The 22,890-nt window shown below is 42.1% G+C and overlaps 1 protein-coding gene and 1 long non-coding RNA gene across 13 annotated transcripts in view; one reads left to right on the top strand and one right to left on the bottom strand.

The window, feature by feature from the left end:
* Window positions 1–22,890, top strand: part of LOC103468973 (uncharacterized) — a 50,627-nt gene that overhangs the window by 17,125 nt on the left and 10,612 nt on the right. For 2 of the 6 annotated variants that reach the window (XR_534278.3, XR_014088740.1), the window contains exons 5-8: window positions 975–1,025; window positions 1,142–1,238; window positions 15,291–15,613; window positions 16,854–17,406. This is a non-coding gene — a long non-coding RNA (uncharacterized LOC103468973). Of the gene's footprint in view, window positions 1–974; window positions 1,026–1,141; window positions 1,239–3,157; window positions 4,433–15,290; window positions 15,614–16,853; window positions 17,407–22,890 lie in introns of those variants that run through there. The other 4 variants (XR_014088741.1, XR_014088743.1, XR_014088742.1 and 1 more) reach the window with 4 other exon arrangements.
* Window positions 11,697–22,890, bottom strand: part of lrrc4ba (leucine rich repeat containing 4Ba) — a 54,121-nt gene continuing 42,927 nt past the window's right edge. For all 7 annotated transcript variants that reach the window (XM_081610280.1, XM_081610279.1, XM_008416403.3 and 4 more), the window contains 2 exons: window positions 19,563–20,101; window positions 11,697–14,538 (listed from right to left, as the gene is read on the bottom strand). In XM_081610280.1, the coding sequence (XP_081466406.1) occupies window positions 12,601–14,538; window positions 19,563–19,814 (2,190 nt within the window). In that variant the 5' untranslated portion in view covers window positions 19,815–20,101 and the 3' untranslated portion in view covers window positions 11,697–12,600. The remainder of the gene's footprint in view (window positions 14,539–19,562; window positions 20,102–22,890) is intronic.

Below are 22,890 nucleotides of genomic sequence, written 5' to 3'. Positions count from 1 at the left end.
GTGGCTAACGGGAGCTAACCAGAGCAAACAGTGGCTAACGGGAGCTAACCCCTTGAAAATGAGATGATGCGTCTCAAGTTGTTATCCTTGAAACAAATAAATAAATAGAACTAAATGGTGTGAGCTAACGGTGGCTACAGTTAGCTCACTTGCTGTTTGTGGGGATGAAAACCGGAGCTCGACATTTAGCTGCAGGGGTGATGGAGGTGGAGGTGGGAAATGGCGACAGGAAGTGGCATGAGGTAGATGGTTTCTGTTCCCTGCTCTGCTCTGGGTCGGGAGAGAACAAGCAGGAAAATGTGAGACGATCTCTGGAGGAACGAGACGAAGAAGAGCAGGAGTAGAGAGCCATGCTGCTCCTCTGAATCCCTGCGTCAGAAACGGAGAGGAATAATTTCCCTTCTGGCTCTGGGTCACATATTAGCTCCTCCTCCTGCAGGTCATTATATTTTTATTAGGGCTGAATCAGTTAATCGGAATAATCGCAATAAATCGATTACTGAAATAATCGTCAGCTAATTTAGCAACTGATTAATCATTAATTGGAATATACAGACTTAAAACGGCAATGTGCTGAAAAAACCCACAATAATTACTGCCTTAATTATTCAGAGCAGTAATAAAGGCAAAACTATAAAATATATAAGTTTCAAAGCTAAAAACGTAAATATGTTTCAGCCAAAACTTCAGGAGTTTTGGCTGAAAAACTCCTGAAGCTTCATTTGCTTCAGGTTCACTAAATAATGTTAATGCATTTTAGGCAATAAAATGTTTATTTTCTTTTTTAAAAAAGGGAATTGGGAATTGGATTATTTGTTTATTTGCGTCTTTAAATGAAGTAATTTAGTGTAAAAAAAAAAAGGCTTACCTGCTTAATTAAAACGTTTTAATAATGATTTATTTTTGATCTGATTGTCAGAATAGATTTTCAGTTACTAAACAAATCATGTTGTCATGTCTTTGTCTCTCATCAGCTCTCCTCTCCCTGAATTCCCGCAGCATAATACTGCCACCCAGGGCAGCAGGTAAGTTCTTTCTGATGTATGCAGGCAGTTTTCAATGCACAAAACGCCGTCAAATGCAGAAAATGTTAACTAGAAATAATTATTCTGCATATTTTGCACTTTTTATGCCACTGCAGTCGCTCTCAGACCGGGCCGGCCCAAATCAATGCAAAGTAAGCGGCTGGGTAGGGCGCCACACCACCAGGGGGCCCCCAAGAGCAACAAGCTAGCGTTGTAAGATATTTATTTATATCTAAAATAACACTGAATAATACAAACTAAATGCAAAAGCATTTTTTATATTATTTTTTATAAATGTTATAGAAATAATACAATAATTATTTACAATAATTTTGTGTTACTTTAAAATTGGTCACTTGAACAACACTGCATTTCAAAATATAAATCTTTCTTTTAAGTCTGTTGCTATAGTAACCAACAGCTACAGCAGTACTGCTATGATGTAAGCTAACGATAAATGAAGCTAATTATGATAGCAGGCATTTTACATACATAGAGTAGCTTAGGAACAATGAAGCATCTGGTGTTGACATGCTGGGGGCCCCAGGTGAAAATCTGCTCGGGGCCCCAGAAATGCCTGGGCCGGCCCTGCACTCAGATGGAAACGTTTTAAACTGCTTAATTCATAACAACATAACGCGGCAGGACGTCCTCCAGTGCCGTTCTTCATTCCTGCTGCCTCTTTCTTTCCATACTTGTGCCTCCGTTGTCCCTCGTTTTCCTCCGGGCTTGTGGAGGGGCGGAAGCCCGAGGCGACAGAAGCTGTTGCGTGATAAACACGACGAGGGGCAGAAAAAAAAACAACAGAAAATCAGGGAATAAAGGGACTGAATGCGGCGGAGAGCTGCGCCGTGCCGACCGCTCCTGGCGAACGTGCGTCTGCGTCACGTCGGAGTGAGAATGAGCGAGAAATGAGGCCGGAGCGGATAAATAAACAAATATTCATGAGACGTCGCCTCCCTCACCGGCCGACACGGCAGGAAGAGAAGAATAGAGAGAAATCCAAAGTTGATCCGTCTGGGTGGCGGTTCTCCGGGACAGAGCAGCGGTTCTGATTCGGAGCTCAGCTGGGCAGGATTATCTGGGTCAAAGATGATTTCTGCTCCAGTTTCACCTTTCGGAGACCAAACAGCCTCTGACCCGAGCAAGCAGAGGGTCGGCCTGCTGTCCAGAGCAAGCAGAGGGTCGGCCTGCTGTCCGGAGCAAGCAGAGGGTCGGCCTGCTGTCCGGAGCAAGCAGGGGGTCGGCCTGCTGTCCGGAGCAAGCAGGGGGTCGGCCTGCTGTCCGGAGCAAGCAGGGGGTCGGCCTGCTGTCCGGAGCAAGCAGAGGGTCGGCCTGCTGTCCGGAGCAAGCAGGGGGTCGGCCTGCTGTCCGGAGCAAGCAGGGGGTCGGCCTGCTGTCCGGAGCAAGCAGGGGGTCGGCCTGCTGTCCGGAGCAAGCAGGGGGTCGGCCTGCTGTCCGGAGCAAGCAGAGGGTCGGCCTGCTGTCCGGAGCAAGCAGGGGGTCGGCCTGCTGTCCGGAGCAAGCAGGGGGTCGGCCTGCTGTCCGGAGCAAGCAGGGGGTCGGCCTGCTGTCCGGAGCAAGCAGGGGGTCGGCCTGCTGTCCGGAGCAAGCAGAGGGTCGGCCTGCTGTCCGGAGCAAGCAGGGGGTCGGCCTGCTGTCCGCTGAGGCCTGCGCCACCCGAACACTCGGATCAGAACCCCAGATTAAAAACAAACCCACACTCACTTCTGAAGTTACTTAAAATACTTGAAAAGCTACCTGAGTAGCTTTATTTAAAAAATTTATTTTTACTACGCTGCACTTTTACTTGAGTCATTTTGTGGCAGTTCCTGCTATGGGAAACGTGGGCAACCGCCCAGGGCGACATCTTGTGTGGGGCGACATCAGTAAAAATGATTTCTATGGGTCAAATTATGTAGGATTTCATCACAAAGTATCCATTTGTGATAAATATCGACAAACTTGACAAATATGTTTTCCTCGGCGGCCATCTTGAATTTTTTTATCTGCTAATTGTATTTTTTTCTTTGCAAATGCAGCGTTCTGGTAACATCTGCGCCAAGTTACGTTTTTATATCCACACATGGAAGATTTAGCTGAAATATTAGATTATTGTCTTTGCTACTTAGGTCTGCAGTTGGTCGATATTCCCTGATTGATCAGATATCGGGGGGATTTTTAAAGCTCTGGATATTGTAAAACTTCACCCTGCTCCAAGTTTCTCCACTTGAAAGTTAATCCGAATCCACCAAACGAGCATCAAACACAGCGCAGTGCAATGATGGCAGCGAGTGAAGAAATCGCCCAGGAAGGAAGAGGAAGTGAGTTTTCCTCTGAGAGGCGGCAGCTGCTGGATCAGCACATCGCTAATAGTTCAGGCTGCTTCAAAAACCTTCCAGTAAAAATCCCAAGGACTGTTTTCCACATCCCAACAACAGCTGCAGCAGCAAAGATTGTTTTCCAAACGCAAAGGCGAGAAGAAAAAAGAAGCTCCGTGGTACGACGCCATGCTGGGTGAAAACCGAGCTCCAAATGTTTCAGGATCCAAGAACGACGGGCGTCGTTTGAACATGTCAAGATCTGCTGCCGTTTCTTCCCCAGTGGAATCACAAAGAAGTTTCAGCAGCACAAAGGCTGCAGGGTTTCTGAAAACACAGAGGCGTTCGAGATGACAGCGGCTGACATCACTCATAGATCAGCCAGCGATCTGGAGGAAACGTGTTCCTGTAATGCAAATAATTACAAGGAGACGCAACACAGGCCAGATGATGCGACGGCGGCGCCGGGTAATCCAAGAAAGAAGGAGCAAAACTGAGAAATGTTTGGATTAATCTAAAAATAAACAACCTTAAAATCTCCAAGTTTGAAAAGTTTAAAATTAACTTGGAAAAATTCTCAGAATTTTTAGATTAACCTGAGAATTTCTAGAATAAAATGAAAATTTCTGAGCTTGAAAAGTCAAAAATTAGCTTGAAAAAAAACTCAGATTAATCTCAAAGATTTCCTAGAGAAAAAAAAGAAAATTTCTGACTTTAAAAATTCAAAATAAGAAAAAAAAATCTGTAATTTTGTGCTTAATTGGAGAAATTTTCCAGAAATTTCTGTTTAAAAAGTTGAAGAAATTGCTTGAAAAATATAGAAATTTTGAGATTAATCTCGAATAATTGAGTTTATTCTCATAATATTATAATCTTACAGTCCTAATAAAACACCAAATGAATCCGAGTTCATTTCATTTGGACTTTTTCTCTCATCACTGTACTCTTATTTTACGACGTTATTGTAATATTACGACTTTATTATTTCGATGGTATTTGTATAACTTTATTCTCATATTATTGTTTCTAGTATATCCCTCTGTCTGCATTGCATTTAGATAAAAATTTAATTTTAGTGCGCCACAGTTTGCGCCACAGCCCCGAAAAGGGAAAAAAGAAAAGAAAACGTTGACACGCCTCTGGCCGCCATCATGGCCGCCTTGTGACCGCGGGCTCGGTTTCCATGGCAACCGGGGAATCAGCCATGGTTTCCATGGCACCCGGGGAATTAGCCATGCGCTAAAGTGTCGGCCGTTTTCAAATTAAGGAGACCTTCACAGGGCGTCAAGCGCAGGAAGGCAGCGGAAGTTTGCATCAACCTCGGCAGGAAGCTGCTGGAGGACGCCGGGTCGATAAATCACTCGATCCCCGGCGGCGGCGAGCGGCGGGCGGCCGCTGCGGTTCTCACTCTCACGGGAAAAATCAAAAAACAAAACAACTTTCATGTCTGACAACTTTATTTTACATGAAGCGACTGAGCAGAAGGACCGGGGCAGGAAACCGGAACCGGTGTCACCAAATCGGCATCAAGGCGGCATGACGGTGATAAACCGCAGCTGTATGGCAAGCCGTTCTATCATAAAATGCAAAAAAAAAAAAACAAAAAAACATTTTGACTATCGCGAATGGTAATTTAAGATTTCTGCATTCACATTCTGACTAGTAGTAGTATCTTTAATTACATTTTAATAAAATTCCTTTGAAGAAGTTGTACATAACGTCAACGGATTCCTAATTACAAAGACATGTGGAACGTTATTATACGACGTGAAGTATAGAGCCACGTTACGAAAATAAAAAATTTATTACAAGAATAGTATGAGAATAAAGACATAAAATGAGAAAAAAGTCACAATATAATAACTATTCTCGTTTTACAAATTTATTCTCATTTTATCAACTTTATACTCATAATTGTACTTCTGATTTTTTTTCAGTATGTCTCTAATATTCTGTCGTCTAATCATAACTGGTCAAAATAACGTTGTTATGTATCTGAATTAAGATTCCTGTCAGCCCCTTCTGCTGCCGCTGAGCTGTCCAAACAACTGCCTGCAGAATTTTGGTTTTCTTGCCCAAAATTGTCAGAAAATATTACAACGTGGAAAAATGGAAGATAAAGACGATGCAAAACTTCGTAAACCCGGAGACCGCTTCAGAAATCTGGCAAATAATTTCATATTTTTTCACTTCTGACAAAAACACGATGCACTTTGAAAATATTTACAAAAACCTTTTTTCTATTTTTTTACTGTCTTATTGAAATACAAAAGGTTCGACGTAAATCTGTGACGTTTTGACTGAATAAATCAAAAATATTTATTTAGCATATCAAAAATGTAAATTTGACTCCCCAGAATGTTGTTTTAAGAAATCTGAGTAAAGTTCCCATTAAAAATAATTAAAAATAATGGGAACTTTACTCAGATTTCCTCTAAATATATTTTTAGAGGAAATCCGAGTAGTCAAAATTAGTTTTGCCTAATTATTTGCTTTCAAGACATCTGCAATTTAACTTGCAACAGTCTAATCTACTTATGTATCTAAAATACATTTAAGACCTTTAATTAGAATTATGACTAGTCGGAATGAAAAGCAATATCTTAAATTGACCTCATAACTAGTCATGATTTAATTGCAGATTGAATTAAATCTTCCATTAAACTTAATGGCATCATTCATACTAGTCAGAATGTAATTAATTAGAGTTAGCTATTTTTTTAGTCAAAATATAATTAGAGTTATTTTAATTTTATAATAGGTCTAACAGTCATAAACCAATTTCAGATATCTGGATTGGGAGTGTGTTGAAGCAGATTTTATGATCAGACAGCTTGCCGTAGTGATGGTGGTGACTGCTCGGTGACACAGTGGCACAGAAAACAGTCCTGCACGTCTCAGAGTCGCAGCAGCCGTCATGTGAGAAGAGAAGCTGCAACATTTGGCTTCCGACGCGCTTCCTGATGGGGCTGTGAAAAATAATAGCAATAACGACGACGCATATAAATTACAGGCGGTTTGATGCTCTTGGCCCCAGCAACGTGGAGAAAATTAGCGCCGGTGCCTCAGCACATGCATCATTGACACCATATGTATCAATAATGCATTAAGCTCTGCTATCTTCACTGCTATTTTTAAAGAGGAGGGTGGGGAGGGTGTCGGAAAAGAAATTAAGTTGTGCAGGGCTTCCAGAGGGCTGGTAGAGCCGAGGTCAACATGTGTGCAGAGCGGCCCTCAGGGACCAACATGCCGCTGGGTTTGTGGCGCTGCTGGCCACAACGAGCCTGGAGGAACGCGGCCACATCTCAGATTACCTCACCGACCGTAAGGGAGAAGCTTCAAAACATTTTTCATACACAAGGTTGTGACTAACAACGGGGTCAACACCAGTGGTGAGCCTGCTAGCTAAAAGGTTAGCTGCTAACACCAAAGCAACAACCATAAACACTAGTTCTGCTAACACTAAAGAGCTAATCGTTAACATTAGTTCAGCTAATGCTAAAGCAATAACCAACAAGCATGTGTTCTGTTAAAACTAAGCTGCTAATGATAAACATTAGTTCTGCTAATGCTAAAGTGCTAACCATAAACATTTACTCTGCTAGCGCTGAAGCAGTACTTATAAACTTTAGTTCCACTAATGCTGTGGCTATAATCATAAACATTAGTTCTGCTAGTGGTAAAGTACTAACGGTGAACATTAATTCTGCTAATTCTAAAGTGCTATTCATAAACACTAGCATTGCTAACACTAAATTGCTGATCATGAACATTAATTCTGCTAATACTAAAACATTAATAATAATAAACATTATGATATTGCCAAAGCGCTAATTATAAATAAACTTCTGCTGAAGCTACACCGCTAACCATAAACAGCTCTGCAAACATTAAACACTATATTTAGCAGAAGCTAATGCTAAAGCGATAACTTCAAATTATATCTACCCTTGAACAACTAAAACAAATTGCCGGGTTTTCATTAAGCAAATTTATTTTCATAATTCCAATTTGTGCAATTTTATGGTCAGTGTAAACACAGCTAATGCTAATTCCATATTTCACTTTCTCCGCTCCCATCGCTAAAACTACAGGCAGACTAAAATTTTAAAGCAAGGCAGAAAGCTGTCATCAAAACTTGTCATTGTGTTTGCTGATTGGTTGAAATTCTGCCAGAGAAATCAAGTTGAATGGGGGAAATCCCAGACAGTGCAGCAGGGAGATGAGAATCAAGGACAATTACATCGGAAGGCAACAGCTTAGCTAGGTAGACGTTGACTGCTCATTTGTGCTCCACAGAAACCCGATAAATATTCCTCAAATAAAAGTAGCTCTACTTCAACATAATTTTACTCAAGTAAAACTAAAAAGTATCTGTTCAAGAAATGACTCAAGTAATAGTAAAAAAGTATTTGGTAAAAAGTACAGAGTAACTGATCAAATCATCAAACATTTAATGTTTAAAAATTACGTCAACAGACAGATCAAAGTGCCAATAATTTATATAAACAGCAAAAAAATAAAAAATAAATAAATAAAATAACATCGGGCAAAAGAAATGTCTACAAATCTGTGTTTTCTATAAAAAACCCTAAACTGCAGGTCTGTGTGTCTGTCTGGTGAATTTTGACTAAAACATGTTTGTTTTTCATTCAGTGGGTAGAAAATCCAGAAATTTTACTTAAGTAAGAGCAGAAATACTTCATAATAAAATGACTCAAGTAAAAGTAAATATTTTTCCATTAGTTACTCAGCTGAATGTAACTGAGTAAATGTAACTAGTTATTATCGGACTCTGTGCAGAGGCAGAGCAGGAGGAGCAGCTCAAGCAGTGGAAAAATATCCTGTCCTTACTTAAAGTGTCAGTGAGAGGATCATAAAAATTAGCCCGAAGCAGAGAGAGCGAGCTGGGATCTAAAATGGAGGTCTCAGCGCCCCTCCTCCCTTGCAGGCCACCTGAAGCCTCGAACGCAGCACCTTTACGCCGTGAACGCCTCTAAAGGTTCAGATTCCTCCGCCTCACGCAGCAGCACAACAGGTTTGTTTTCAGCCCTGCAACAAACGCCTAAATCCTGGCGATTCTCCGCCTCTTCCCTGAACGCCCTTCCTGCACGGCAAACGCAGCATTTCCATTAGACTGTTTGGAGCGTGTTGGCTGCTCCGTGACTCAGACACTGCAGCAATGTGACTGCGTGTCTCCAGCCTCGATAACACAGCCTCTGGTTTGTGCCACTTCAGAGGCGCCTGAGGGGGCTGCCCGCCGCTTACAGACGCTGCAGCCGCCGGGGCGCGAGTCCACGGCCCAAACCGCGCTTTTAGCCTGTGATGCGCACAAATACTGACAGAAAGCTACACACGTATCCTTCCCCAGGAGCGTGCCCGCCTGATAATTCCTGTTATTTGCACACACAGGCAGATGAATATGGAAATAACTCTGGAGGGGGGAGGTGGGGGGGTTGTATCCCCTGTGCTGGGAGAAGGAAATGCTAATAGCTTGTGCAGAGAATGAGTGTTAATCACAAGTGTAAGGTGCATAAATTTGTTTAGCAATGGAGCGGGGAACATGCAAATTAAAATGTTTTGAAGTGGGGTTGTGCGGAGAGTTTAGGAGTAGACAGCATCTCACCTGCACTCAGGAGTTGTAGAGTTGGGTACATTTACTTGAGGAAAGTTTTGAAAAAAATTACGTTTAGGAGTACTTTTACTACACTGTACTTTTTACTTTTACTTGAATGGTTTTATTATGAAGTACTCTTGCTTGAGTAAAATTTCTGGATTTTATATCCACTTTTTTAACCAAAAAATCACCAGACACAGACACACAGATTCTGTTAAAGTTTCATATCGAAAGAAACTGACATAGATTTTTTTTTCTTTTGCTTTCATTTGCCATTTTATAATTATGTTAATTATAGGATTTATTTTAATTTTGGTCCTTAAAATACCAAAATTTCCACATAACTTTATATTTTGGATGTAATTTTTAAATACGAAATGACTGATAATTGGATCAATTACTCAGTGCCTGAGTGGACTTTTTACCAAATACTTTTACTTGTTGCAGTAGTGCTACTCTTACTTGTCTTACTATGTTTGGGTTCTGTTCCCACATGAGAAGAAATTTGGATATTTATTCTGTACCAGAATGCATTGCTGTAGCTCTACAGTAAATGGTGTAAAAATCTGCTAATGTTCTGCTACATTTAGCAACTCTCAAAACTATAAAAACTGAAACCATGACTTCCAAAGAATCACTTCCTGAAGTGCAACCGCACAGGTAGATGTGTAATAACTCATTTGATCCTGTAGTGGGCGACAAAACTTTGTTTCAAAACGTGACATTGACAATAGACGGGTGTCACCACAGCTGAGTTTGGCTTTTAGCATCGGCTTCTGCTAAAAGCCATGGCTTTATAAAGCACTTAAGCTAGTGGAAATAATGTTTAGCAGTGCTTTAGCATTAGCTTGTTCTAAAGTTAGCATAGTGCTAAAGCTAGTGAAACCAATGCTTATGATTAATGTCATAGCATTAGCTACTGCTACTTACCATATTGGTATTGTGCTATAGCATTAGCTAATCTAATATTTATGATTAGTGCTTTAGCATTAGCTTCTGCTAAATACCATGTTGGTACGGCTCTTTAGCAGAACTAATATTTATGACTTGTGCTTTTGGGTTAGCGCAGCTAGCTTTGTAGCTTAAGCATTTATGAAAATAAATGTGAAGCTCAAGTGACAAAAAGTAAAGATTTAGAGGATGATATTTGCAAGATTTCTTTGTCTAAACTGAACTTGTCTTCAGATTTTAGTCCATGCCATTCGGTTTTTCCACCTGGGTGTGACTTTAAGGCAGCTAATGCAGCATTGTGGCTACATCTTCCAAGTAAATGTACGAGAGTTAGCGGCTTGCTAAAGTATATCGGTGAGAAATGGTGATGTTTAAAAAGCATGAAGTTCTGAACTGTCTGCTCTCATCTGCTTAGCATTCAAAACCCAAATCAAGACGCTGTGATAAGGGGCTGTCGCAGCAGCAACAGTTGCCAGGGAAACCTGATGGCAGGATGCTGAGGGTTGGGGCGGAGGATGAGGAGGAAGAGCGGAGGGTGTTTAGCATGAGGACACGGCTCTAATGCTGAGGTTGATTTGCTGCCGCTGAAGGAACACGGGCCGGCCGGCTCCGCGAGACGCGGCGCCTCTCAGAGGATCCGTCAAACAAGTGGGTGAACGCGGGGCAGACGCCGGTTGGTGCATTAGTGCGTTGTCACGGCAACGAGGCGTTGACATAGCAGAGTCACACTCTGAGCACTACGGTCAGCGATGACATTCACAAATGTACACGGCGAGCCTTTTTTTTTTTTTCCTGTCCCTCTGTGCAGAAACTAAATGTAAACAGGAAAAAAAACGTAATAAAAAAATAACCACATTCGCTACAGGGATACAAACAGTGATACAACGATTAGAGCTGATCAGAGGGTGACGAAAAATAAAAAAATAACTAAAGGAAACAGCCACCGAATTTTCACAAACTTCAACTGCCTTTTTTTTTATGTGCCAAGTTTTTTTTAATTTTCCAAAGTGACCTCTGCTAACAGAACATCTTTCAGCGTAATCAGCTAATAATAATAACAATATTACAATAAAGGTAAACACGTGATTTAAAAAATAAAATAAAATCAAACTAGATAAAAATGAAAAACACTTATAATAATTCCGTTTCATTTTTTTTAAAGAGATCTATAAGATTCTATATTTTTTTCATTTAGTTGTCCTTTTTCTTTAGAAAAAAATTCACCCTCCATTGAATTCTGCGCTAAATGCATCTCAGCCTCCAGCGTCTCTTACCTTTTTAAAAAAATGTCCGTCCGTTTTCGCCCCCTGCTGCCATCAAATCCACTCTGCAAAAAGGTGCAGTCTTGGTCCGTAATGTCAGACAGCATGAGGGTCCCATCGGACGGGGTCAACCGGGGTCGAGGAAGCCATTTTACGCGCCGGGTCACTTCCTGCTGATGAGTTTGCTTAAATCTGCCCAATGAGATCAGCGTCATGTACAAATGAAAAACGTCTTTTCTCGGCCATCTGTGCAGTAACAATAATTCTCACGTGAGCAATAATGATAGCACGGTAACATTAGCATGTCGAATTATTCCAATGTCTCACCGTTTTAAATGCATTGATGACAAATAAAGCTAAGTTTGTTATCATTACGGCCGTCAGGATTATCATTAGTGCCACCACATCTGATGTGTTTGTGGTTTTGCAGCAGAGAGCAGAACATCTCCGTTCTCAAAGACCCCGTTTCTATGGGCAGGAGGGAAAACGGCTACCAAAAAAAGAGTCAACACCAAAATAATTTCTGTTTTTTTTTGTTTTTGCCAGGTTTGCGTTGTAACTCCGATGTTTCACGTTTATCCAGAGGAAGAGAAGTTCGGAAAAGTAGTAACCATGGGTTGGTCCACTAAAACGACAGGGCATGTTTTTAAAACTTATTTTTTTTAAATATATATATTCTTCAGTCGTCGTAGTGGTCACTCATTTGCTTGATAAAGATTTTTCATAATTTATTTATTTGAATGAAAATATATTTACGGTATATATAATATGTATCTTCAGTTTTTTTCCGTATCTCCATAATCTTGTCCTTCATTCCTTCGTGATATTTCCCCCTCTCCAGAAGAAGACAGTAACCAGTAAGGTGTAAAATTGAAAAGCCGTGATAAAGCCAAGAGCAAAACCACTTTGTTCCTCCGATATTCCAAGCGGCCTTGCTGCTCTGCTCTCATGTTGCTTCCTCTGAAAACCTGGGACCGCCCGCTCGCACAAATCATTGTTTATTCCCTGGCTTTGCCAAACACTAATCTGACAACGTGTTCAATGGCCAATATCACGTCTCCCTCCAAATATATACACTGAATGCATCTGGAAATGTACGAAGCAATCTGTATACATCCTTGAAGGGCTCGCCACACGCGTGCATTGTTCACATCTGTCCGCTGAGAGAAAAGGCTTGATCTCGAGCTTTGGCAAAGACTGTATCACGCTGCACACAATGAGTAATTCTGACATTTGGGACTGTGCAAATGCTGTTTGTGGGACTGGTCTACTGTCTCCTTTTGTCTTACTACCTGTTAACAAAGGGCCACCACAAAATAAAGGTTATGTAGAGCCTTTCTAAAGATTGTCCCTAAGGTCATTGGGCTACAGTCGCTCTCAAATGGTCTCTCTTTAACATCTACTCTGTCTTACCTCAAACCTTTTTAGATTTGAGTCTCTTGCACATTTTCCTTTGAGCCACTCTTAAAAAGCAGCGGCTCATTCTGGCCTTTTCCCATCAGGCCTTTCAGAGAGCTGTGTAGACCCAGCTGAGGCAGGGCTACGGTGGAGGGCAGGGTGCCACCAGTGGACGTCCCTCCACCGGTGCTGGACAGGACCTGGGAGCAGGATATGCTCTGCGACTGAGAGCACGACGAGGGGTTGTTGTTGTTGTTGAGGCCCACTCCTGACCCTGTGCCCATTCCCAGGCCCATCATGTTGCTGTTGAAGTGATGGGTTTTGTAGTAGTGGTTGAGATGATCCGATCGTGCCAGGTTGGGTAGGTTCACAATCTCGGGGTGGTGCAACCGAAGGCTCTGGCTCCCGCCTAATCCACCGCCCGCGCTCTGTGTCACAGTGGATCCTCCGGAGATACCGCTGCCCCGGCCACTTGCCCCGGGTCCCAGCTCGTCCTCCACGTTGATGATCTCAATGGCGCGAGCGGGGCCGTGGTGTTTGTGCAGCTGATGCTGCTTCCTCAGCTTGTAGAACACCACCAGCATCACTGCTGCCATGAAGGTGATGGCTACGAAGCAGCCAATGATGATCTTGGTGGTCTTCATCACATCGTCCAGGCCAGAGAATCCCGGCTCCGTGAACGGCACAGTGAACGTGGGTTGAGTTGTCCGGGGAGAGGAGGACGACCAGCCGCCAGCCAGAGAGGAGACGGTGGTAGGAACCACTTCTGGCAACAGGTCCAAAGGAATGGGAATGCTGGCCTCTTCAATGGCAACCTGTGCATAATCATTAGCTCCTCCGTTATCCGTTTCCACAGTAACGGTGGTGAAATAGGTGTAGTTGACACTGGCATCAGCAGCAGACACGTTGAGAACGGCGGTAGCTGTGGTGTTTCCAGCAGCGTTGGTGACCATGCAGGTGTACTGGCCCGTATCCCTCAGGGTGACGTTTGTGAAGTTCAGCGTGCCGTCGTGAAGAACAGATATCCGCACCCGGTAAGACCCATGGGTCATCAGTGTGCCGTTGGGCGTAATCCAGTTAACTGACGTTGTGGAGGTACTTGTGCGACACTTCAGCTCAGCAGCCATCCCTTCGGTGACATTGAGGTCGGTAGGAGGCTCTACAATGACAGGAGCAAAGCAGGTGAAGTGGCTCTGGTCAAGTTCCCCAATGTACTTGCCCTTGAGTAGTGGAGGAGCATGGCATCGGGCACAGCAGGTGGTGTTGCTGGGCACCGTCTCCTTCAACCACCAACTAAGCCAAAGTACATCACAGTTGCAGGCCCAGGGATTATGATTGAGGTGCACCCTCTCCAGCTGGTGAAGGGGTGTGAAAAGATCATGAGGCAGGGAGCGCAGTGAGTTATGGGACAGATTAAGCTCCTCCAGGTTTTTCAGGTCGTCGAAGGCATTGCGCTCAATGGCGGAAACCTGCGAGTGCATAAGCCACAGCTTCCGAAGAGACACCAGACCCTGGAAGGATCCCGGACGAATGATATCCAGACGGTTCCCCGACAACTCCAGCTCTTCCAAACGCACGAGAGGCGTCAGCTTGGGAATGTCTTTGAGCCCACACATGCCCAGATTCAGGTACCGTAGATTGACGAGGCCCACGAAGGCTGCATCCGAGATGTATTCCAACTTTTTGAGCTCCCCCAGGTCCAAGCGACGCAGGGAGGGCACGCGGTTGAAGGCATAGCTCGGGAGGGTCTCAATGGGGTTGTTGCGCAGCCACAGCTCCCGCAGCTTGCTGAGGTAATCAAAGGCCTGTGTTGGCACCAACGTGAGGCGGTTGTCAAAGAGCTCCAGCGTGTTGAGGTTAGGGAGGCCATTGAATGCCCCGATTTCAATCTGGCGTATCTGATTCTTGGAGAGCTGGAGGATTTCAAGGTGCCTCAGCTGCTTGAAGGTGTCGGATTTGATGACCTGGAGGGACAAGAAGAAATGAGAATTACTGAAAATATGACGACATGTAATTTACAAAAATAGTCATTAAAACAGATAAAACTCATCAGTTTTTGTCAGCAAATAATGTTGCATAATAAATTCTTACTATTACATGAAGCAAAAGGCAAGTGAATGATTTTAAATTAATTTTTTGCATAGAACAGCAGTTTTACAGACAAAGTCATGGTGACAAAAAAAATCTCATTAGTTTGATTTGCTAAAAGTCTTTTGCCTGATCACAAAGAACAAGTATGCAAATAATGAGGAAATATCAGGAAATGTATGTAAACTTAATAAATAAATAAATATCTGACATATTCTGAGAAAATAAATCATTTTTGTTGATCTAAATCAAGAGAAATTTTGTCTGATTTAACTTCAAACAATGAGGAAAAAACATGTTTTTATTTGGCATGTAAACTAGTTTCAACTCAACAGTTTGTTAAAGTGAAATACAGATACAGGTATATCTAAACATTACTGAACATGGTAAATTTTTTGATATTTAAAATTAACTTTAAGGACAAATTGTAACTAAATTTATTTGTTTATCCCAAATTTTGCTTTACTTTTTCCCTCCTGTGCATTTTGGTTAAAAACTATTCCAGCAGGACGAGTTTCAGCTAACAAATATGAAATTTATCTCGCTGTTTGTGACTGAAGTTCAGGTTAATTCTCGATATTTTTACCTCATTTAGACATTTATGCTTCTGTTTAATTTTTTTGCACAGTGTTTTCTGTTTTTGCGTTAATTTCCTGCGCGGCTGCGGACTGTAACCGGACCCCCGCTGAGCGGCTCGCCGCCACTCGAGCTGTGAAGCCGTGCCCAGCCAGGCGACGCATCCGTCAGGCGGCCGCCACCACACACACACTTGACCTTTGTGTAGTGCTTGTGCAAAAGGTCAGGCATTGCTCAACGCTCGCACAGCAACAACGTCATCATGGATGAACTTCACCAGCCTTCAGGCCCGAGGAGGAATCGACATGAGCAGAATATGCAAAACTGCTTCACTGATGAAACCTCAAGTTTTGACTGTGATTCATGAATTTTAAGGTAATATTCTCACCACCTTTTTACATGAATAACACCAGATTTCCTTGTTTTTTCTATTTTTTCTTAAGAATTTCAACTTCTTGAACAATGTTTAGTTAGTCTCAGTCAAATTAGGAGTACCTTACTTGTACTGGAGAGCTTTTTTATTAACCTCCTTAATGCTGACAAATAGTCGGGCAGTAAAATCCAGATCAATACATTTCCGCTACAAAGAGCCCTTCACGTCGTTTTAAAGATTGCAAACAAATTAAGTTTTATAGTTTGCTTTTCTCACATAAAAACGGCACTTTGACGCAGCAAATCAGCAGCGCGTCCGTCGGCCGAGGCGGGTCGACAGTGGCCGTGTCGGCCGTCCTCCCCGCCGCCCACACTCGGGTTAAATGTGGCCATTAATTCAGACTGAGTAGGTGTGTCCAAACTTCTGCTGGCTGCAGAGAAAATAAAACCAACTTTGAGCTTCTTATCGCCGTACAAATAGAAAACTGAAGGAACCAGCAGCCTCAGCAGACTGTAAAAACACAAAGTTTTACTTTAATTTTGCACAAAACGCGTTAAAGTTGGAACTGGAGGACATTTTAGGAATCCGGAATAAAACGCAACAAGCAAAAAATGATGAATGAAAAAGGAAGTAAAGCTGCAAAAACACAAAATCTTACCAAGTAACTTTGGTCTAGTTTGTAGAGTAAATAAGTTAAAACAGTTGAAATAAGACAAAATGAGCTTAAAAGTAACTTTTCAGATTTAGGAGCTTTTTTAAAAAATAATTAATTAATAAGGATGAAAAAGTTTAATTGGCAGATTATTATCCGGTTTAATGAAAAAGTATCTTTTTCATTAAAAGTAAGAAATTATTCACTTGGTAAAAAACACTTGGAAAGATTTTGTCCTTTTGCAGTGAAACACCACAAACAACTGAAACCGTGAATGATTAATTGATTAGTGCGGCAGGCTTCCCCCCTCTGCAGAAACACACAATGTTGGTCTAGTTTCCAGTGCAAACACCTCAGCGCACTTTAAATAAGACAAAAATAACAGACAAGTAACTTTTCAGTAAGATATACGAGTTCGTTTTAAGCCAATAATTCTTTAATATCCATGAAAAAGTTGTTCTAGTTCCACCGGCAGATTATTTAACTTATAACAAGACATTTTCTCCATGATTGTAGTGAAATAATTATTTCAAGGCATTTGCTGTAGAAACTCGACCAAGATGACTTGGAGAGCCTTTGTGTTTTTACAGTGTAACAGACCAGGAACGCCCGACCGCGTCAGAAACGACCAGACCTATTTACATCCACAAAGGAGGCAGAATTCGGCCTTCAGCTCCAAACGGAGCTCCTAAGTCTGCAGAACGTTTCGCAGCATCGCGGCACAAATGAAATGCTTCCTGGAAACACAATGACGGGCGTTTGTGGAGATCCGGCTGGAGAGAAGTCAGACACAGAGTAAGTGAGAGGAGCTGAAAGGAAGAGCCTGAAATCTTCTCCGGTTTATTGTGCGTGTGTCCTGAGTCGGAGCGCCGCGTTTTCAGTATGTGGAGCAGAAGAAGAAGGGAGGGTGATAGGCAGCGAGAGGAAGGAGGGTGAGGATGTGAAGAGGGGGTGGAAGCTGTCAAGGCTTTACTCTCAGGGTACTCAGTGGAGGAAAAAATAAGCCACTGAATCTAGGATGCCTTCAGGTGTTAAAACATTTTTAGATTTTTAATCATTTCAAGTGGAGCTGCAGGATACGGCAAACCGAATCAAATTTTCTGGGCTGAAAACAAGATGCAATAAATACAGTTATTATTATTATTTCTTTATTTCTCGCCTGCTTGTTAACAGCTTCCCTGTGAACCTCGGCGTCTAAATCGAGTGGCGCGATGTCCCGTTTATGCTCCGTTAACATCACATAACGTTTAATAAGACGTTTCCTCCAACAGTACAAGTGATGCTGTGGAAAAATTTAACAATCTCCAGGATATTTGTGGCTTTTCATTAGAAACCACAAAAGAACAAAACTCTGTCAGCAACATGAGGATGAATCCAATTACAACAAGAAAACTGCAGAGGAATCAAGTGAGCATAAATTCAGTTTCCTCACATATGAAGAAACTGAATTTATGCTCTGTTCAGTATACACACACACACACACACACACATATATATATATCTTCTTACACCCTTGTCCCTCAGTGGGGTCGGGAGGGTTGCTGGTTCCTCTCCAGGTAACGTTCTGGGCGAGAGGCGGGGTCACCTGGACAGGTCACCAGTCTGTCACAGGGCAACACAGAGACACACAGAGACACACAACCATGCACACACACTCACACCTAGGGGCAATTTGGAGAGGCCAATTAACCTGACAGTCATGTTTTAGGACTGTGGGAGGAAACCGGAGTACCTGGAGAAAACCCACCATGCACAGGGAGAACATGGAGACTCCATGCAGAAAGACCGGGGCCGGGAATCAAACCCAGAACCTTCTTGCTGCAAGGCAGCAGCTCTACCACTGTGCAGCCCCCTCTATATATCTATATATATATATGGATGGTCTGAGGTTAAACAATCCAGCCTTCCGGTCCTGCAGCCACACACCATCCTGGCGCTCCAGATAAATTGGTAATGCATACAAAAAGCTGCTTCGTGTTGAAGGGAGTCTGGCTTTGGTTTCATAAAATATTCCCTCAGGTCAGCAGACGCCTGTGTCCTTTTCTATCATTTTAACCTCTTTCTCCAATGTCGTTTTTAAAAAAATATAAGCGTGCGAGAACCTTTCACAGTCAAAGCACAAATACTTTAAGGTTAGGAAGCAAACGGGACGAAAACACAAAGATTTACGTCGTTTCGTGTTAAATAGAAGTAACTTGCTCACAAACTGCAGGTCGCCGTAGCCTGGTGATGATGTTCTCCTCAGTGCTGTATTTGTTGAAAATGTAGGGTGTGTTCACACCAGCTTTGTTCAGTCCTGTTTAATAAAACGTTAGTTTGTTTGCTTTGAAGGTCCGGTTCATTTGTGGAGGTGTGACTATGCATAATCAGCTTTGTAGTCCGACTATAAAAATCAGTCTTGGTTTGTTTGAAGTGAACTCTGGCATAAGTCAAATGCTTCATGCCAAGTGGACCGGATGTCACTCCAAAAGCAGGAAGAGAACAATACCGCAGGGCATTCTGGGTAAATACAACCAAAACAAACACGGTAGGTTAGTGCCAGCAGGAGAAATGACTTACCAAAGATGAGAGAGAAATCCTACAACCACTAAAGTCTGACACTGCCCCATTTTTATTTACATTTTGTGACGATGGAAGTTACGCTCCGTGTCTTCTTTTATTTTGGTTAGTGGGTCTTTAGCGCCACCACAGGTGAGAATGGGAACATGTTTGACACATAATGGCGTGAAACAGAACTGGAGCAGCTGAAAATGTAACACATGTTGCAATATTTGTCCCCAACTGAACCAATCTTTTACATAAAAATTGGTAACAAACAAATAGGTAGTTGGTTGCTATGGCGATTCCCGCCTTTTTCAGGGAAGGTGAGGAGCCTCTACTGCCACCGTTTACATAAACAACTGCGCTGTTTGTGACACATATTGAAAACGTTTATTCCCAGTTTCACTATATATATATATATATATATATATATATATATATATATATATATATATATATATATATATATATATATATATATATATATATATATGTAATATATATTCATTAAAATGCATTGTCCCTTTTAAAAGAAAGTTGGCAACAACCAAGGAAAAACAAACATGTATTTGGTTGCTATGGTGATTCCCGCCTTTTTCATGGAAGGGGAGGAGCCTCTACTGCCACTGTTTACATAAATCTGAGGGTCAAATATGAACTTTAGCTCAAATATCAGTCAAATCAAAAGGAAACCTGACGGAAACATTCGTCGTCTCCGTACGTTCGCTCCAAGGCGACCTGGTTTCGGCGGCATTTACCTGTATCGAGTTCTCCTGCAGGTTGAGGTATCGCGTGTTGACTGATATGCTTTCGGGCACCTGCTCCAGGTTCTGCCTGGTGCAGATGACCCGGCTGGCCTGGTTGGAGCACGTGCAGAGGGAAGGGCAGGTGGAGGCGGCTCCCGCTAACTGCGGCCCGTGGAGGATGAGAAGGAGCCGCAGGAGCAGATGGACCAATAGAAAGAGGAAGGGGGAAGGGCCGGGAAGGCAGGTCAGCGTGGCAATGCGCATGGCAACTGGGACATGACCCCGCTCTTTAATCCGGAGATACAGGTGAGGTGGCTCCACGTCGGTGGATTTGTGGTTCGCTTTCCCTTCGGTCCTCCAGCATCAATTTGTTCCCTCTAATTCCACATCCTCCGAGATCTCATTTGTCCTCCTCTGTCGGTCTCTGTTTCCTCCTCCTGTTTCTTGAACATAGAAGTATGCAGATAAACAGATGCTGCTCTTTTTCTCTCCTTGGGCTGTCAGGAGATTTGAGTGAGGCGTTTTGTGAAGTGAGAAGAGCCCAGGAGTTACTGCGATGAGCAAAACAAAGAGGAAGAGAGAGAGAGGAGCAGATATTAGAGACAAACTGCACTTTGTGTCTTCACCGGCACACACCGAACAAAACAAACAATACCAACACATCTACAGTGTAGCTCATATCAGGGGAGGGATTGTCAAAAGAAATCTGTCAGAAGTATTAGAAGTTCTGTGGCGCTGCTCACATCAAATCCCACATAATCCCTGAACAGATATTCTGCCAGTAATCAAATCCCATCGCGCAGCAAGAGGATTCTGGTGCATCTAATTGTTAAAAGGTCTAGACAACAAAACATGCAGAGTAAATAGGAAACATGTGGTTTTTCTGACTGAAGTAAACATTAAAGAGAATCCATTCTGACATGGATGATGAGCATCATTAATTCAACTATTAAAGAAGGAGAAAATAACTCATTCAGAGTCTCTGCAGGAAAACTTCTGGTTTTTCCAGAAAGATATAAAAAATAAACTCATCAGGCTAAATTAAAGTCTGATTATATGAAACTGATCAGAGTTGATCCCGTATGTTTTTGGCTCAGTGGTCACAGATTCACCTGTTGGCAATTTTTATTTATTATTCACTGATTTTTGAACGTATTATACCTGATTAAATTGTAGTTTTTCTACTCTGACAAAGATTTTTGCTTAATTTTGCTCTGAAATTACTTTTGTGCACTTAAAAAAATGGATTCTATTGTCTCCGTTTACCATGTTGTCATGGTAAACAGTATTTTTAAGATTTAAATTTTATCCAAATTAAGGCTGTAACTAATTTGGACAAAGTATTTGAAGCCTAATCAATTCCTGAAATATCAATTCCTGAAATTAATTATCAGGAATTGATTACTCTATCAATTATTCTGATGATTAATTGATTTATCAGATTAAACAAATGTCAGATTTTTCATTAAACTACTGATACTAGAAAGACAATATGGAAATAGTCCCAATAATTCAATAATTTTTAAATAAGGAATCAAACATTTTATTGCTCACCATAACATAACATTCCTTTAATAGATTTGAACTGGGTGAATATAAAAAATTAAGTTTTATTTGATGCTTGAACCATTAAAATAAGCAGATATTTCATTCATGGATGAAATATTCACAGGTCTGAGACCATCAATAATATAAGATTCAGTCTCTTGATGTACATTCATAACTGGACTGACTTTTAGTTTATGTGTAAAATAAATTAGAGGATATTTTGAAATGCCAAGTTTCTTATTGTAACTGTATTTTAAAGGGGACATATTTGTTAGGATAGATGCATGTTATATACAAAACATGTTTATTATATATATATTTTTTACAAAATCATTCTTAGATAATCAGGTTTTCGTCTGCTCAGTTCATAATGTCCCTTTAAACACAAATAAGCTGCTGCTGGCCACGCCCCCAATTCAACGTTTGCTCTCACTCTTGAAAATGGCTGCACAATTATACAACCATACAACTTTTAAAAGCAAAAGTGGGGCCTCCTGCACAACCAGTTAAAATGCAGCAAGTGGTTTTCTGGATGGTAAGTCAACAACAAAACACTTGTCTTTTCTAGCAGCCATTGTACAGCGAACACAGCGATAAAACCAGCTGACCAAATGAGCTGGAGCTCAGCTTGGGTTGCTAGGTAACGGGGTGGGCTTCGCTGGGGTTTTTGGACCAACACGTTTTACAGAAACCAAAAAACTTTTAACTTGTTGCCAAAAAAACTTCTGGGTGTTTTTTTAAAGCAGTTGAGATGCAAGTGGAAGTAGAGAAACGTGCGAAACGTTTGAACAGTTGGTCCCGTTTTAGATCTAACACAAGAGTTGATGAACCGACTGGAGAATCATCTGCATCAATCGGGAATATGATAAAGAAAATCTGCTCTGTTCAGTTATTAAAAATAATGAAATATGAGGTTGTGAGCAAACCCATCAGTTAAAAAGCCAAACATAACGGTGCTGACAGGGTGCAACGAGACATTTGGTCCCAACTCAGAGCCATCAATAACATCACCAGGGTGAGGCAGCGGCTTCCGGCCGTCTCTGGCCCGCGCTCATTTGTTAACACTAATTATACCAAGGTATAACAATTAATACGACAATGATGGATTGATGCGCGAACATGCCACACTTATCAACTGCAATTAAACTCAGACTTATTAAAAGGTCCGAACCCTGAAAACAATCAGCCCGCCCAATCCCGTGGCATTTCCCCCACAGCAGACCAAAATGCCACCGCGTTCCTGCGTGACGGCGGCGCTGAAGGCTCCGGCGCCCGCAGGACGGCGGCGCCGAAAGGCCCGCTGCACATTACCGCTAATAGATGAGCAGTCAAGAAAGCTCCCCCTGCAGGTTAGTTAGACCCCAATAACCCCAAATAAGGACATCTGGTTATTAATGATGATGGTTGTAATGATGGGACAAACCCATCCGACACGCTGAGCATCCTGAGGAAGGGGCGCAGAGATTGTGAAGAGGAGAAGGATTATTAATCTGATAGATGACTGTATGGCTGCAGGCGGAGGAGGGAATTATCAACAGTACAGTAATGGATGAATACTGAACAGCTGTGGAGAGAGAGACACAAGAAAGAAATGGAGATGGAGACAGATGGAGGGAAGGCTGGGTGAAAGGATGGAGGTATAAATAGTGGAAGGAGCAGAAAAGAGATCAGTAGTTGGGGAAAGAAGAGGAAAGAAGAGGTATTAATATTAATAATCTGGGAGAGAAAGAGGAGAAGAGCGAGCGAGGCTCAACGGAGAGATGAATATAAAGCAGACAGAGATGGAGGGAGG

This window comes from Poecilia reticulata, chromosome 8 (genome assembly GCF_904066995.2).
Source record: "Poecilia reticulata chromosome 8, P_reticulata-male-v2, whole genome shotgun sequence".
Classification (NCBI taxonomy): domain Eukaryota; kingdom Metazoa; phylum Chordata; class Actinopteri; order Cyprinodontiformes; family Poeciliidae; genus Poecilia; species Poecilia reticulata.
This window is presented reverse-complemented; position numbering and strand designations above follow the sequence as displayed.